Raw genomic sequence first — 12,621 nt, forward strand, 5'->3', positions numbered from 1 at the left:
CTGAACAAGTTCCTCAAAGAGGCGGGACGCCACGGGCCCAATGCACCCGCCGGCCGCGCGGGCGCACCCAAACCCGCCGCTTTTCGCCCCGTTTTGCGCCGCCGCGCGGTTGCCACGGCGACCCGGCCGCGCTGGGGCGGCGTTACCATGGCAGCGCGCGCCGGGGCCGCGGGGCGGGGCCGGCGGCGGCGGCGCCCGGAAGTGCTCCCGACTTCCGGCGGGGCGGCGGCGCTATGGAGGCGCGCGAGCTGTTCTGGCGCCTGGGCGCGGGCGCCCGCTTCGACGTGCGGCGCTTCGGGGACGACGCGCGGCGCTTCGGGGTGCGCGGGGAGAACGGCCGGGGCCCGGGGCGGCGGCGGGGCGGGCGGCCGCGGCTCACCCTCTCCCCCCTCGCCCCTAGGTCGGGAAGGGCAGCGGCGATGGCGGCCCGGGGAGCCTCGACTTCTTCGGGCCCAAGGAGGGAGTCCCGCGCGCGGAGCCGCCGCGCGAGGCCGCCGCGGGGCCCGGCACGAAGCGGGGAGCGGCAGCCGGGAGCGGCCGCCAGAGGAAGAGGAGGAAAACGGCAGGTACCTGCGGCGGGCGGCGCGGACCCGGGGAGGCCTCGGGCTCGTGCGCATTTACTCCAAAAATCTGCAGCAGGGCCTCATCCCACAGGGGAGGGCTTGGGGTTCCATGTTGCTTTTCTTTATTTTATTTAATTTTATTTTACTTTTTTTTTTTTTTTTTTGCTCGATTTTACTAATGGGAAACTTTCTGGAACTTCCAGGGGCCATGTCCGTGCCAGAGTTGTCAGAAAGTAATGGAATAAGGTGGATGTCCTCCCTGGAAGCAACAATTGAAGATGCAAGCGTGAAAAAACCTACGGCAGAAAGGCTCGAGCGCTTGAGGAAGGAAAAGGTGGGGTTTGCAGCACATTAAGGGAGCAGCAGGTTATGTGATTTCTGGGGTATTTCCTCACAGGAGGAGGGAGGGCTGAGGATGGTAAAAAAATAATCAGAAGCTGAATCCATTTGCTTAGTTTTATGCTGTCAAAGAAATAAAGAGTTTGTGTCTTGCTTTTTAGATAAACCGCTTCAGGAATCAGCATAAGATTAATGTTCAAGGGACAGACCTTCCTGACCCAATTGCCACGTTTGAGCAGCTTCAAAGGGAGTACAAAGTCCACCCTAAAATCATGGAGAATATTCAGGCGGCTGGCTTCCAGGTCCCAACACCAATCCAGATGCAGGCCATCCCCGTTATGCTCCACGTAAGCTCTCTGCTATTGTGTTTTATCATTCTGAAGGCAGTGCTTGGATTGAGGTCTCTTTTTAGGGTCACAGCAGTGGTTTATACAACTTTAAATATGTATCAATCCATCGGAGTTCAAAATTTGGATTTTACAAGATTCTTGATTTGTACTTTAAATAGTGGCTTCTATTTGCTTAGTTTATGACACTAATATTGACATGAACATTCTTGCTTTTTTTTTTTTTTCCATCTAGTAAGATATAACACACTTCTATTTTTTTTTTTTTTCACAGGGCCGTGAACTTCTTGCGTCAGCCCCCACTGGCTCTGGAAAAACACTGGCATTTTGTATTCCTCTCTTAACACACCTGAAACAGCCTCAGAACAAAGGCTTCAGAGCTCTCATCATATCCCCTACTCGAGAACTTGCCAGCCAGGTCTGTGTGGGGAAGGGGTTGTTGGCATATTTGTGTACAGTACAACAGAGTTCTACATCTGATTCATAAAAATAAAATTAGCAGGTTTTTGATTGTTTGTTTGCTTTATTTTTTATTTTTTAAGACACATCGAGAACTGGTAAAATTGGCTGAGGGAACTGGCTTCAGAATACATATGATCCACAAAGCAGCAGAAGCAGCCAAGAAGTTTGGGCCCAAATCATCTAAGAAATTTGGTAATTGTTTTAACTAGTTAAGCTGTACAGGAAAGTACTCAAATGACAGAAGAATCTCTAACTCTTATGGCATATGTGGCTTTTAAGAGGTCATTTAATACCAGTCGAGTAACGAGTTGCATTACTCGAGGCTAGATGAAGTAGCTTGCATGGAAGGAATGGGAAGTGAACTCATTGCTAGTGGATCTTTTCAAATAATATGCTTTAAAAAGGTGAATATCACAGAAGACGGGGCACAAGAGAATGGAGGGGGATAGGTTTTTATATCCAAACCACTTTTGATGGATTTTAAGAACAATTTATTTGGAAATCTTCTAGTTCTAGACAAATCCAAGGCCTCTTACATCTTTTGCTTAATTATTCTTACACCAAATAGATGGCAACAATGAAGTGCCTTGTCCTGAGATATTGGACTGGAACTCTTTTATTTTTAGACTTTAAATTTATTTTGTTCTGTTTTTAATGTTTCACCCTTTTTTTTCCTTTTTCCTGCAGATGTGTTGGTTACTACTCCAAACAGACTCATCTACCTGCTGAAGCAAGATCCTCCAGGAATAGACTTGTCCAGGTACTGAGAGCCTTTAGGCAATCTGGCTTTGCTACTTCTCATGCTTGTTAGTGAGAACCGACTGCGTGTGTAACCTGTCCTCCCCACAAATAACTGGTTGAAAAGGAAACCTCTCTGTTCCTAGTGTCGAGTGGCTGGTGGTTGATGAGTCAGACAAACTGTTTGAAGATGGGAAAACAGGATTCCGAGACCAGCTGGCCTCCATATTCCTGGCGTGCACATCCCACGTGGTGAGAAGAGCCTTGTTCAGTGCAACCTTTGCACATGATGTGGAGGAGTGGTGTAAACTCAGCCTTGACAGTGTTGTTTTGGTGTCCATTGGAGCAAGGTATGTGTGCAGTTGCACTCACGTGATTTTTCCGTTCCTGAGCAGATGATTTACTTTCTTTGCATCACCATTCCACTCAGTTGTGTATCTGTGTTACTAATCTTGGTACTCAAGGAAGTATCTTGAGAACTTTCTTATATTGGGGGGAAAATGTTTATTTGATGAAAGCAACAGGCAAGAGAATACAACATTAGCCTTAGCAGCATGTACTGGTGAAATAATCTGTCTTGCAGTGTTTCTCTTTCACCAGTTAGTATCTTATACATACAAAATATTAACAGGTGTGTTTCTCTTGAATTTCTGGTTTCAGAAACTCTGCAGCAGAGACAGTAGAACAGGAGCTTTTGTTCGTCGGATCTGAGACAGGAAAACTAACAGCAATGAGAGAGCTTGTTAAAAAGGTATTTTGAAATGATTTAGCACATTCTGCTTGCTTCCTAAATAAGCCATGTACTCTGACAGAGATACATCATTTCCTAAGTCATAGACTTGGGTGTATTTTTAAACTATTGTGCAAATCTGTTTAAAGAGGAGGCATAAGTACTCCCAGTTAAAACTGAGAGGATTTCCCCATTCTTGTTACATATTTGGGTCTTTGGTCCACTTCGTATTGTCTATTTAATTTTGCTTGGTGTAATATGAGTGGGTTTTTCATAATTATTAAAAAAAAAATCTCAGTTTCTGAGAAATAAAAAGCAACCTGGTGCTTAAGTCAAAAACCTCTATCAAAAGCGATGGAGTTGAACTTGCCTAGCTCCAATTCCAAGTTGGTCAAAAATTTGCTCTTTGAAATGTAAAATACTGAAGCTGGTTAAGTCCATAGTAGCACAGTATCTGCAATCAGGAAAAGTAGGAAGAGGAATTAAACCTCAGACCAACTTATTCTTTTGCAGGGTTTTGCTCCTCCAGTCCTTGTTTTTGTTCAGTCCATTGAGAGGGCTAAAGAGCTTTTCCATGAACTTATTTATGAAGGCATCAATGTCGATGTCATCCATGCAGATAAAACTCAACAACAGGTAGGAGGATTCATTTCTTTTCCAGAAATACTTTAGAAATGTTAAAACAAGAGAATTCTAATGTGATTTCGGATAATATTTACAAGCATCTAAATTGCTGTAGAGTTTGGTTTTGAGGTTGAGATGTAGATTTATTAGTTAACATGACAATTTTTGGTACACGATTGATCTCTGTTTTCAAGTTGCTACTTAGACTGTTCTCAACTACCCCCCTTCTCTTTTCTTAGAGAGATAATGTAGTACACAGTTTCAGAGCTGGGAAGATCTGGGTGCTCATCTGCACAGCTTTACTAGCTCGAGGAATTGACTTCAAAGGAGTCAATATGGTCATAAATTATGACTTGCCGACGAGTGCGGTGGAATACATCCACAGGATAGGTGAGTGAGTGTTCTCAGAGCAGGTCTTTTTTTTTTTTTTCTCAATTTCTTGGTCTCTGATGTAACTTTCTTCTGCATAAGCAGATGCTGAAATAAAGACTGTTGCTACAGCACTAACTTCTACACCACCTAAGCTAGCTTATGTCTGGGCTCACCTTCCAGTAAAATGGACGAGTTTTTTTGTCAAGCTTTTATGAACCTTAAGTCTTTAGACCCTTGTGGCATACTTGTATTTTCAGGCAGCAGGAATAATTTCCAATGGTCAGCTGCTTGGTAGTACCCTTGGTGTAAGCACATCGTGAGACTGCAGCTGGGAAAAAGAAAAAATAAAGGTACTTAAAGTAAAATCCTTATTGTTTCTAAAAATTGCATTTGACAGGTCGAACTGGAAGAGCAGGGCATAGAGGAAAAGCAGTCACTTTCTTTACGGAAGATGATAAACCTTTATTACGAAGGTAAACTGGAAGCATGATGTAGCCAAAATACTTTGTTTTGTGTAATGTTCTGTTGACTCTGACTTGCACCCAGTTAAGGGGCAATTCCAAAAGTCTTGCTTTGGCTTTTTTCTTGTTTTGGGTGTCCTAAGTCATTGCCCCATAGGAAGTATGACTACTTCGTGCTGTGGTTGGGTGTGTGTGGTGGTTGTTTTGTTTTGTTTTTTTCTTGGAAGTTTTTGGTAACATAAAAAATAACAGTTCTAATTCAGGTCTTTAATTTACTTATTTTTGAAAAGATTTGATAATACTTTCCTGTTTGGCTTTTTATTTACTTGCTTAAAGTCTGTAGTCATCTAGAATTTCAACTTAAGCTATTCAAATGGAGCTATTAGGTTCAATTATGCCTTTTAGCTTTTTTTTCAGTTCATTTTGAACTTGCTTGACTTGTTTTTTGTGTTACTTCTTGCTTAAAAAAACAAAAGAGCCAATTATTAGGAATCATTGTTTTCCTGGGAGTTGCTTATCTTTCTGTTCAATCACGTACTGCCCGAATTGATCTTTTCTCTGTTCTCCTTTCCAGCATAGCCAGTGTTATTCAGCGAGCTGGCTGTCCTGTGCCAGATTACATAAAACACTTTCCCAAACTGCAAAGGTATGTTTCTGTTGGATAGTTTGCCTGTTCATTTTCCATTTTAAAAGCCTGTCTGAATGATGCTGAATATTTAAATCTACTAGTTTGCAGTATAGTTTCAGTTTATGTGCAGAAGAAATCTTAAGAGTGTGATAGTGGTGTTTTTTTTACTTGGATGGAAACAAAATCTCTCAATCACAGAAAAGTTTGATCCCAGGAGAAAGCAAGCCCTTTACTCTTTCGATTTAGCTTGAACAAATGGATGTGGGAGTGATCTGAATAGATAAATATATACCTGTCTATGTGTGTTTTTAATTAGTGCTTCTGTGCACACCTTTTCATGTAGGACATAAAGTGGTGTCTAAAAATAGAAACTTGTGTGTATCTTTTTAAACCTAAGGTTTTTTTTTAATACCCTGTGTGGCTGAACTGAATTTGGAATAAACGATATCAAAAAGCTTTAGTAGATGTTAGTGACTTACCGAAAATATATTCAGATCTGTATCTGTTGTTTACATTGGATGTTAATTTTTGCCCTTTACATCTGTTTGATCCTTCTTTATTAAATGTTGTTTTTCAGCAAGCAAAAGAAGAAATTTGTTAAGAAACCGCTGACAAGAGAAGCCATTTGTACAACCCCTCAGTGCTTCTTAAAAAAGGCCAAAAGAAAAAAGTAAGTAGTTTTGTCCCAAGAGGAGATAAGAGGTCCCCTGTATCTGAGAGGCCCAGCAAGCTTGACCAGCTCTCCTGCTAGTAGTAACTACTACTTGGACAGACCACCAAGTAACAGTGCTGGTAATGATGGCGAGGACAAAGCAAATAAAACCCACTACCTCATCTTCACACTGTTGCTACCAACAGATTTATGTTTAGCAGCACAAATGTGATGTAAAATGGCTGTCTGGGTAACTCATGTGCACGTAACCTTTTTGATGCATAATATTCAGCTTTCTTAGGCTCTAATGTGTTTCTTTTAGGAAAACTGCAAAAGAAAACATAAAGGAAAAAAAGAAAGTTAAAGAAGTTAAAAGTAAGAGTAAATTACAGACTGTTTCAGAAAGCTGAATGATGACAAACTACTCCAGGAGTTGGGCTGACACCCGTATTTGTACTGAAAGAACAGAAGATCAAACATGACTGCTAAGGAGAAGAGAGAATATTGTTGTTCATGGCCAATGTTTCTTATTCCTTCTGGGTGAGGATGGATGTTTACATGCAGGAAAGTCTCTATGTAGAAGATTCCTGAATGCTTCTTATAGAAGGTGAAGACTGTGTTCTTGCAGTAAATATCTTAAACTTCCAAACTATTTTAAAAATAGTGTTTGTTTCTATTACTGTCATGTGGTTTTGTACTACATCTTGGAAATGACTGTCTACTCTATCTTGAGATCATCCATAATCCTTTTGTTGGATTTGTCATAAAATACAGTGGCAGAGGATGCGTGAAGCTTAATTGGGCTTGGTAAATACAGCTGTTGAAGACTTCCTTGGACATGTGAAAACAAAACCAAACCAAACTTTTGCATCCTCTGAGTGAAGCAGACTTGCTCCTCCTCCTTTTTTTGCTTTTGCTTGAACAGCAGCAGTTTGAAATAAGTCTAATCTTATGACTGTAAAGCACAATAATTTTATGTTATTTCATATTTAGGTATCAACACAAAATAAATAATGTCATAAGAAATTCTAATAGATTTATGTCTGCTTATAGAGCCTTGACAGATTGAGTCTGCAGCTGTTATTCCTTAGCCTGTTCTGCAGAAGGGCCAGACTCCGTACATTTTTCCATCTCCTCTTCTATGTGTTCTTAGTCCACTGTTGTCATATCAGAATTCCAGTAATGCAGGACTGGCTTCTCCTACCCAACAATAATAAGTTCCTGTTCCAGGACAGGTTTCTTGCAAAGTACACACACAGAGCTTTGCCTTCAAGGCTTTGTCATGTTTAACCCATTTTGGAAATGGATCCTAGATCTGTAGAAATCATTTACCATTCAGTGCTGTTACTTTTGCTTACATGATGGGATATATTTAATAACTGTTAATAGGTAAAATTTATATGCTTATTCCAGTAGTGGTAGCGGGAGAGAAAACAGCTTTTGATCATCAGCATCTTAATCTTGCATAGCATGCTGTGTTCTTAATTCTGCAGAAAGAAGTTACCATAATTCTCTTTTGGAAGAATTCAGTTAAAAAAGGAGACAGCTTAAAGCTTAGGCTTTTCCTAAGGTTGAGTCAGATTTTAATGTGTTTTTGAAAACTTTTTCATAGGTTACTGCTTAGTGTAAGCAGTGATATCTCAGAATTTACTTCCGTGTAAAGTAATGGAAAAATGGTCATACTGCATCTTGCACCTTTGCACCTGCCTCAGGGCACAGATGATCTCCATTCCTTCTGTGTTTTTCTAATACATTTCAGCAAGCTCTGGCTGATCTTATTAAGAGATATGAGCTGCTTCTGTGCCACTGCATGATTAACCAGTAAATCACAGTGCACCTAATCACCAGAAGTGCATTTATTCTGCAATACTTCTGAGGGTTTGGGCTGACAGTTATAACGTAATAACACTGAGGTAATACTTCAAATGACCTGAACAGGGCCAGCTGTTACAAGCCTCTGTGTGCCCAAATGAGGCAGAACGAGTGCTGCCCTTGCAGGGGCTATTGCAGTGGCAGTAGAAGAGGGCACAGCTGCACCTAGATTTCATTGCCAAGCCTGGGACTTAGAGTGCCCCTGCCTAATTACAGTATTGAGAAGGGTGGCGTTTTCATCATCACCATTATTATTTTTCACAGAACAGCATTAGCGCCTTCCTTTCCCCCTTCCTCCCTGCACGAGTAGCTGCTGGCGCGGCTGCTCCGGTGCCAGCAGCGCAGATGGCAGGAGAGGGAGCGGGATGATCTTCCCGCTGTTCCCCGCAGCCCCAGCGCTGCCGTGGGCAGCAGCGGTTCCCCCTCTGCTCCCCGTGGGGCTGGAGTGTCGCAGGCCGTGCTGCCGCAAGCAGCGAAACCCCCTTATTGGATCACATAATCAACCAAGGTGTTATTTAAAATGATGTTTTAATTAATAAATATTAGCACAGGCGGTTTAGTGCCTAAACACAACTAGGTCAACCCAACCTCAATTTTGAGATCACCCTTGCAAAGAAGACGGGAATCGGCACATTTGTGAAAGAAGAAGGAATCAGCACATTTGTGAAAGCGGGGCATTTCTATCAGGCCCTTGCTGTTGTTTTTCTTTTGTCCCAGCATGGAGAAACTCCGTGTCTGTCCTGTGTGGGTTCTGGTGGGCCCCATCCTGGCCCGTGTTGTGTGTCCCTGAGGTACTGCCGGACCCGCGCTCCTCGGGCAGGGCCGGGAGGGCAGACATACCCACATGTGTGTCTGTGTGTGTATATATACCATATATATATATATATATAATCGATATATGTGCGGTGGTGTCGCTGCAGCCAGCACAGCCCCGCGCGCTCCCCTCAGCGCCGGGCGGGCGCAGGGCGGTCCGCGGGCGGGCCCGGCCCCGGAAGCGGCGGCGCCTCCGCTGACAGCGGCTGCCGGGGCGGCCCGAGCGGGAAGATGGCGCTGCGGCCGGGGCCCGGCGCGGGGGGCGCCGCCGGGGCGGCGGGCGGCGCTGGCGGCGGCGCGGCGGGCGGCGCCGGGGCCGCCAGGTCGGTGCTGACGGCCGGGCCGGGCCGGGCCGGGGAGGCCGCGGCGGGATGTGGGGCGGCCGGGGTGGGGAAGGGACACGCGTGGGCCCCCGAGGGCGGGATGGGGGAAATGGCGGCCCCGGCCTCTCTCCCCCAGCGGTGGGGGGAGCGGCGGCCGCCTCAGGGCCGTTGGGGCTACGCGGTTTTGGTGCGGTTTGCTCCCGTTGTGCCTTCCCTCTTCATTCCCCCCGTTTTGGGAGGCTTAGGGGGTGTTTCCCGGTTGTGACCCAGCTCCACAGCCACCCCTCAGAAATTTGGGCTCAAAGGGAGACTAAACGTTGGGAAACGAGGCATGTTCCCCAGTCCCCGTGGTTCTGAAAGGAGAAAAGGCTTTGTGTGCTGCTGCCTTTGAAACGGAAGATCTAGTAGTGCATGTATATATGTGTGCATATATATATGTGTTTGTGTGTATATACACATATGTATATGATATATATATATATATACATATATATTTAACCTGGAGTCTTACGTGTGATTTATTTATTGCCTTGCTTCTGCAGAGGGACACAGTTAGGTGAGCTGCTCCTTGACAAAGGGGATTTAAATTCCCTGTGTCTTCTCGGAGCCCCAAACCGAGCGGTTTTGTCTGTGTTGGCGTCGGCTCCGCTCCGGCCTCGGCTGGGACGCGGGGCCCGCATTGACCGATGTGGGAAAATCCTAGCGAGGGGCTGGACGAACCGTCCCTCCTTCTGCAGAGCTGCGCTCTCTGCTTTAGCTGGCAGTGGGCTTGGAAGGAGTCACAAAGGCACTCAGAAAACTCTAGATTTTGAAAAACAAGAGGCTTTTTAAATCCTTGTTCCATTTTATTTTATTTTATTTTATTTTTTCTAGTTTGAAGATTGGTAGGAGAGGAAAAACTTTCTCTGTGTTCTTTTGCTTTGTTTCACTTTCATTATTGTGGGTTTCTGGGTAGCAATTTGCCATTGAAAAAATCTGTGGTTTAGTCTCTGTTGTATTGATAAAATTGTTTTCACTGGGAATTAGGAGACTGAAAAATGCAGTTGTTGATGGGAAAATGGTATACCTAGCTTGTCACTTTTGCAGTGAAATATGAATGCAGAAAAGAAACTGTTTCATCCCTTTTTAAGGTGTCCGTTTATTCCGTAATTGTCTTGTTAGTATTACTTTGAGACTCCTGGAATTAAAAATTGTCCTTTAAATGAGAGTTGCTTCAGTTATTGATCCTATCGATATCTATATAGTAATTCAAGTTCTGTAACTTTCCGTGCTGCTTCAGTTTTGCCTAAGAACTTGCTGTGACAACTTTCTTTTTCCGTGATGAGAATCAGCTGCTTGAACGTGATGTGTGGATGAAAAGCGTCCAGAAATAACGCGTGTCGTTTGAGTAAAGCAGCGCGTGGGGGTTTTGGGTGAGTGTTTGCAGCCAACGTGGGCAAACGCGTCGCTGCGTGTTGGCGCGAGGTCTGGTGGATCCCAGCTGTGTGTGCAGGGTGCTGTGGCAGAGCAGCTTCCTTGGCTGCCTTTGTTTAACGAGCTCTTCTTTCAGACTCCTCTAATTAGCTGCAGCTTTCTCTTGTTGCTTTTCTTTTTTCTTTCTTTCATCAGAGACTTATAAATAAATCAGGACTTCTGTAGAAAGGGATAAATATTTAATAGGCTGGCCTTTATTTGCTTGCAACAAGCAGTGGTACCTTGCAGTGCTTGTTTAGGTGACATGACGTTTGCTGACTTGGAAGGATTCTTGTTTCTGTGACCGGATTCCCCATGGAGAAGGGAAAACACGAAACTGAGAATACCTTGAGATATCTGTGAGCTTTTAAAATTTAACTGTTAATGTTTTGAAGAAACAAGTAATGGTGTGGGTTTTTTGATGCCTAAAATTGTTGTGCTTGTAGGTCTGACTTATGTCAAAACCTCTCTGCATCTGAAATTACACCCGTTAAGAGGCTGCGTTACCCTGGTGGCAGTGGCACTCTTTGCTGGTGGGTGCCAGGACAGTTTCCATAGGTGAAATCCTATGCGGGCAGCATCCAGTCAAGTGGCTGGACTCCAGCCCTTGGACCTTACTGACCAAGGTGGGGGAGCATGGCCCTGTCTAGGATCTTTAAAGCCAGTTGTTTGTCTTCGTGATACTGATGCTTGGATGCTAATAAGTAGGTTGAAATGGCCAAATTGAACCCCCATCAGTTGAACGTGTTTTGGTCACAGTTCAGACTGTTTGAACCGAATCCCATCTGGAGAGTCCCAGCACGTGTTCTGAGGTTGGGTAGCATTTCAAATACAGAAACTAAAAATTGTGGTGATAAAGAATGGTAAGAACGAGATGCTGGGTCACAGCAGTGTGTGTGAGATATGGAGGGAGAAATGGGGGTGTTTCCTGGTGGTTATCCAGGGCAGAAGCTATTAAAAAGATTCCACGTTGAAGGGATGAAAAGAAGAATAATGTAGGTTGTTGTGGTGACCATGTAACCTGCTGTCTGTATTGGAGGTAGTAACAATTAAATTATGTATTTATTCGCAAGCTGAATTCCTTGTTCCATCTTGGGACATTTATTGCACCACTCTTTCATATTTATAGATGGAGATGTCTTTCTGGTTTTACTGAAGGTTTTAGGAACTGCCTGCGGTCAGTTTTGGTAGCATTTTCTCCTTTGCCATTTTGACGGCTTCTTTTACACCCACCCTTGCGCTGAGGAATATTGAGTATCTATAAATATGTTTCTTTGCATAGTATTTTGATGTAATAGTTGGCTGAGTCAGTGAATGAAGTTCTCATCTGGTAAATTGCTGCTGACGTATGTTTTTAAGTGTTGCTTGCAAATGAGTCTTCGAAACGAGGTCTTTTTTCCTGCTTGGCAGCACAGCAATGCTTTCATTTCAAAGTGAGGGCTGGTAGTTGCCATTAGAGTTTCAGTTAAATTTTTAACAGTTCTTCCTCCAGGTGTGCTTAGCCTTTGATACTTGCATGATTTTTTTCCACTTTCTGCTTTTTTCATGTAATTAGATGTAATTGACAAAATATAAAAGACATCACTTTGTGATGCTCGTTGATAGCTGGTTGGATAGTTTATTTGTCCGCAGAAAAACTGTTACCAAGCAGCTGAGAGCTGTTTGCTGGTGCAGTTACGGATCCTGCTGAATCAGATTGCTCCAGCAGGTGCTTATTCATTCTGCAGCTCTTGGAGGCCTAGCCCACGTTTATAAAGGTGCTGAAAACCCTTAGGTGGGTGAGGTAGAGGAGTCGAAACCGTTTTAGTAGTATTAGAGCAGATGAGAGACTTCTTCATTTTGCTGCTTGTGACAGTAGTGCCAGTGCAGCTCTCCTTTGGAGCATCCGTGCTGAGGATCCCTGGGAGAGATGGCTTTTCCCATAACGTAGGGATGTTCTGCTCTGTGAAACCTGCAGCAGCAGATGAATGTGCTGAGCACAAGGTGGGACAGGTTGGTGGTGATGCTGGCATGCAAGTCAAGGTAGCTTTTTCATTCGTTTCTGTAGAGAAGTTGCATTCAAATGACAGACTCTTATGTACCTTTTTTTTCTATCCCCAGCTTCATGTTTCCTGTAGCAGGCGGTTTAGGCCCTCCTCAAGGTATGTATGAATTTCAGATTGTGAGCCTTTGTTTAGATACATTAAAGTTATTTCTGTCCTGTGCTGATGCTCAGAAATGTGACTGTTAAGTGACCTCCTCAGCT

The 12,621-nt window shown here is 44.0% G+C and overlaps 2 protein-coding genes across 6 annotated transcripts in view; both read left to right on the forward strand.

Annotated features, from left to right (window-relative positions):
* The first annotated feature begins 200 nt into the window (after nt 1-200).
* DDX52 (DExD-box helicase 52) lies at nt 201-6,565 on the forward strand. Its single transcript, XM_088536101.1, has 15 exons — nt 201-320; nt 401-566; nt 767-897; nt 1,064-1,249; nt 1,524-1,667; nt 1,792-1,903; nt 2,399-2,471; nt 2,596-2,799; nt 3,110-3,200; nt 3,693-3,815; nt 4,043-4,193; nt 4,573-4,648; nt 5,211-5,282; nt 5,842-5,934; nt 6,239-6,565. The coding sequence occupies exons 1-15, from the start codon at nt 234-236 to the stop codon at nt 6,324-6,326; spliced, it is 1,797 nt and encodes a 598-aa protein (XP_088392227.1). The 5' UTR covers nt 201-233; the 3' UTR covers nt 6,327-6,565.
* A 5,913-nt stretch (nt 6,566-12,478) lies between these two features.
* The window catches only part of SYNRG (synergin gamma), a 32,225-nt gene continuing 32,082 nt past the window's right edge, over nt 12,479-12,621 (forward strand). For all 5 annotated transcript variants that reach the window (XM_088535986.1, XM_088535996.1, XM_010221096.2 and 2 more), the window contains exon 1: nt 12,479-12,517. In XM_088535986.1, the coding sequence (XP_088392112.1) occupies nt 12,481-12,517 (37 nt within the window). In that variant the 5' untranslated portion in view covers nt 12,479-12,480. The remainder of the gene's footprint in view (nt 12,518-12,621) is intronic.

Source organism: Tinamus guttatus, unplaced genomic scaffold (assembly GCF_059628265.1).
Source record: "Tinamus guttatus ecotype Peru unplaced genomic scaffold, ASM5962826v1 Tinamus_guttatus_pri_ptg000043l, whole genome shotgun sequence".
In the NCBI taxonomy this organism is placed as follows: Eukaryota; Metazoa; Chordata; class Aves; order Tinamiformes; family Tinamidae; genus Tinamus; species Tinamus guttatus.

What these genes read in the sequence shown, in the direction of transcription:
- DDX52 (XM_088536101.1), top strand. Translation starts at nt 234, where the DNA reads ATGGAGGCGCGCGAGCTGTTCTGGCGCCTGGGCGCGGGCGCCCGCTTC. An exon ending in AGCGCTTGAGGAAGGAAAAG is followed by an intron (nt 898 to 1,063) that starts GTGGGGTTTGCA and finishes CTTGCTTTTTAG; the next exon opens with ATAAACCGCTTCAGGAATCA. An exon ending in GATAAACCTTTATTACGAAG is followed by an intron (nt 4,649 to 5,210) that starts GTAAACTGGAAG and finishes TCTCCTTTCCAG; the next exon opens with CATAGCCAGTGTTATTCAGC.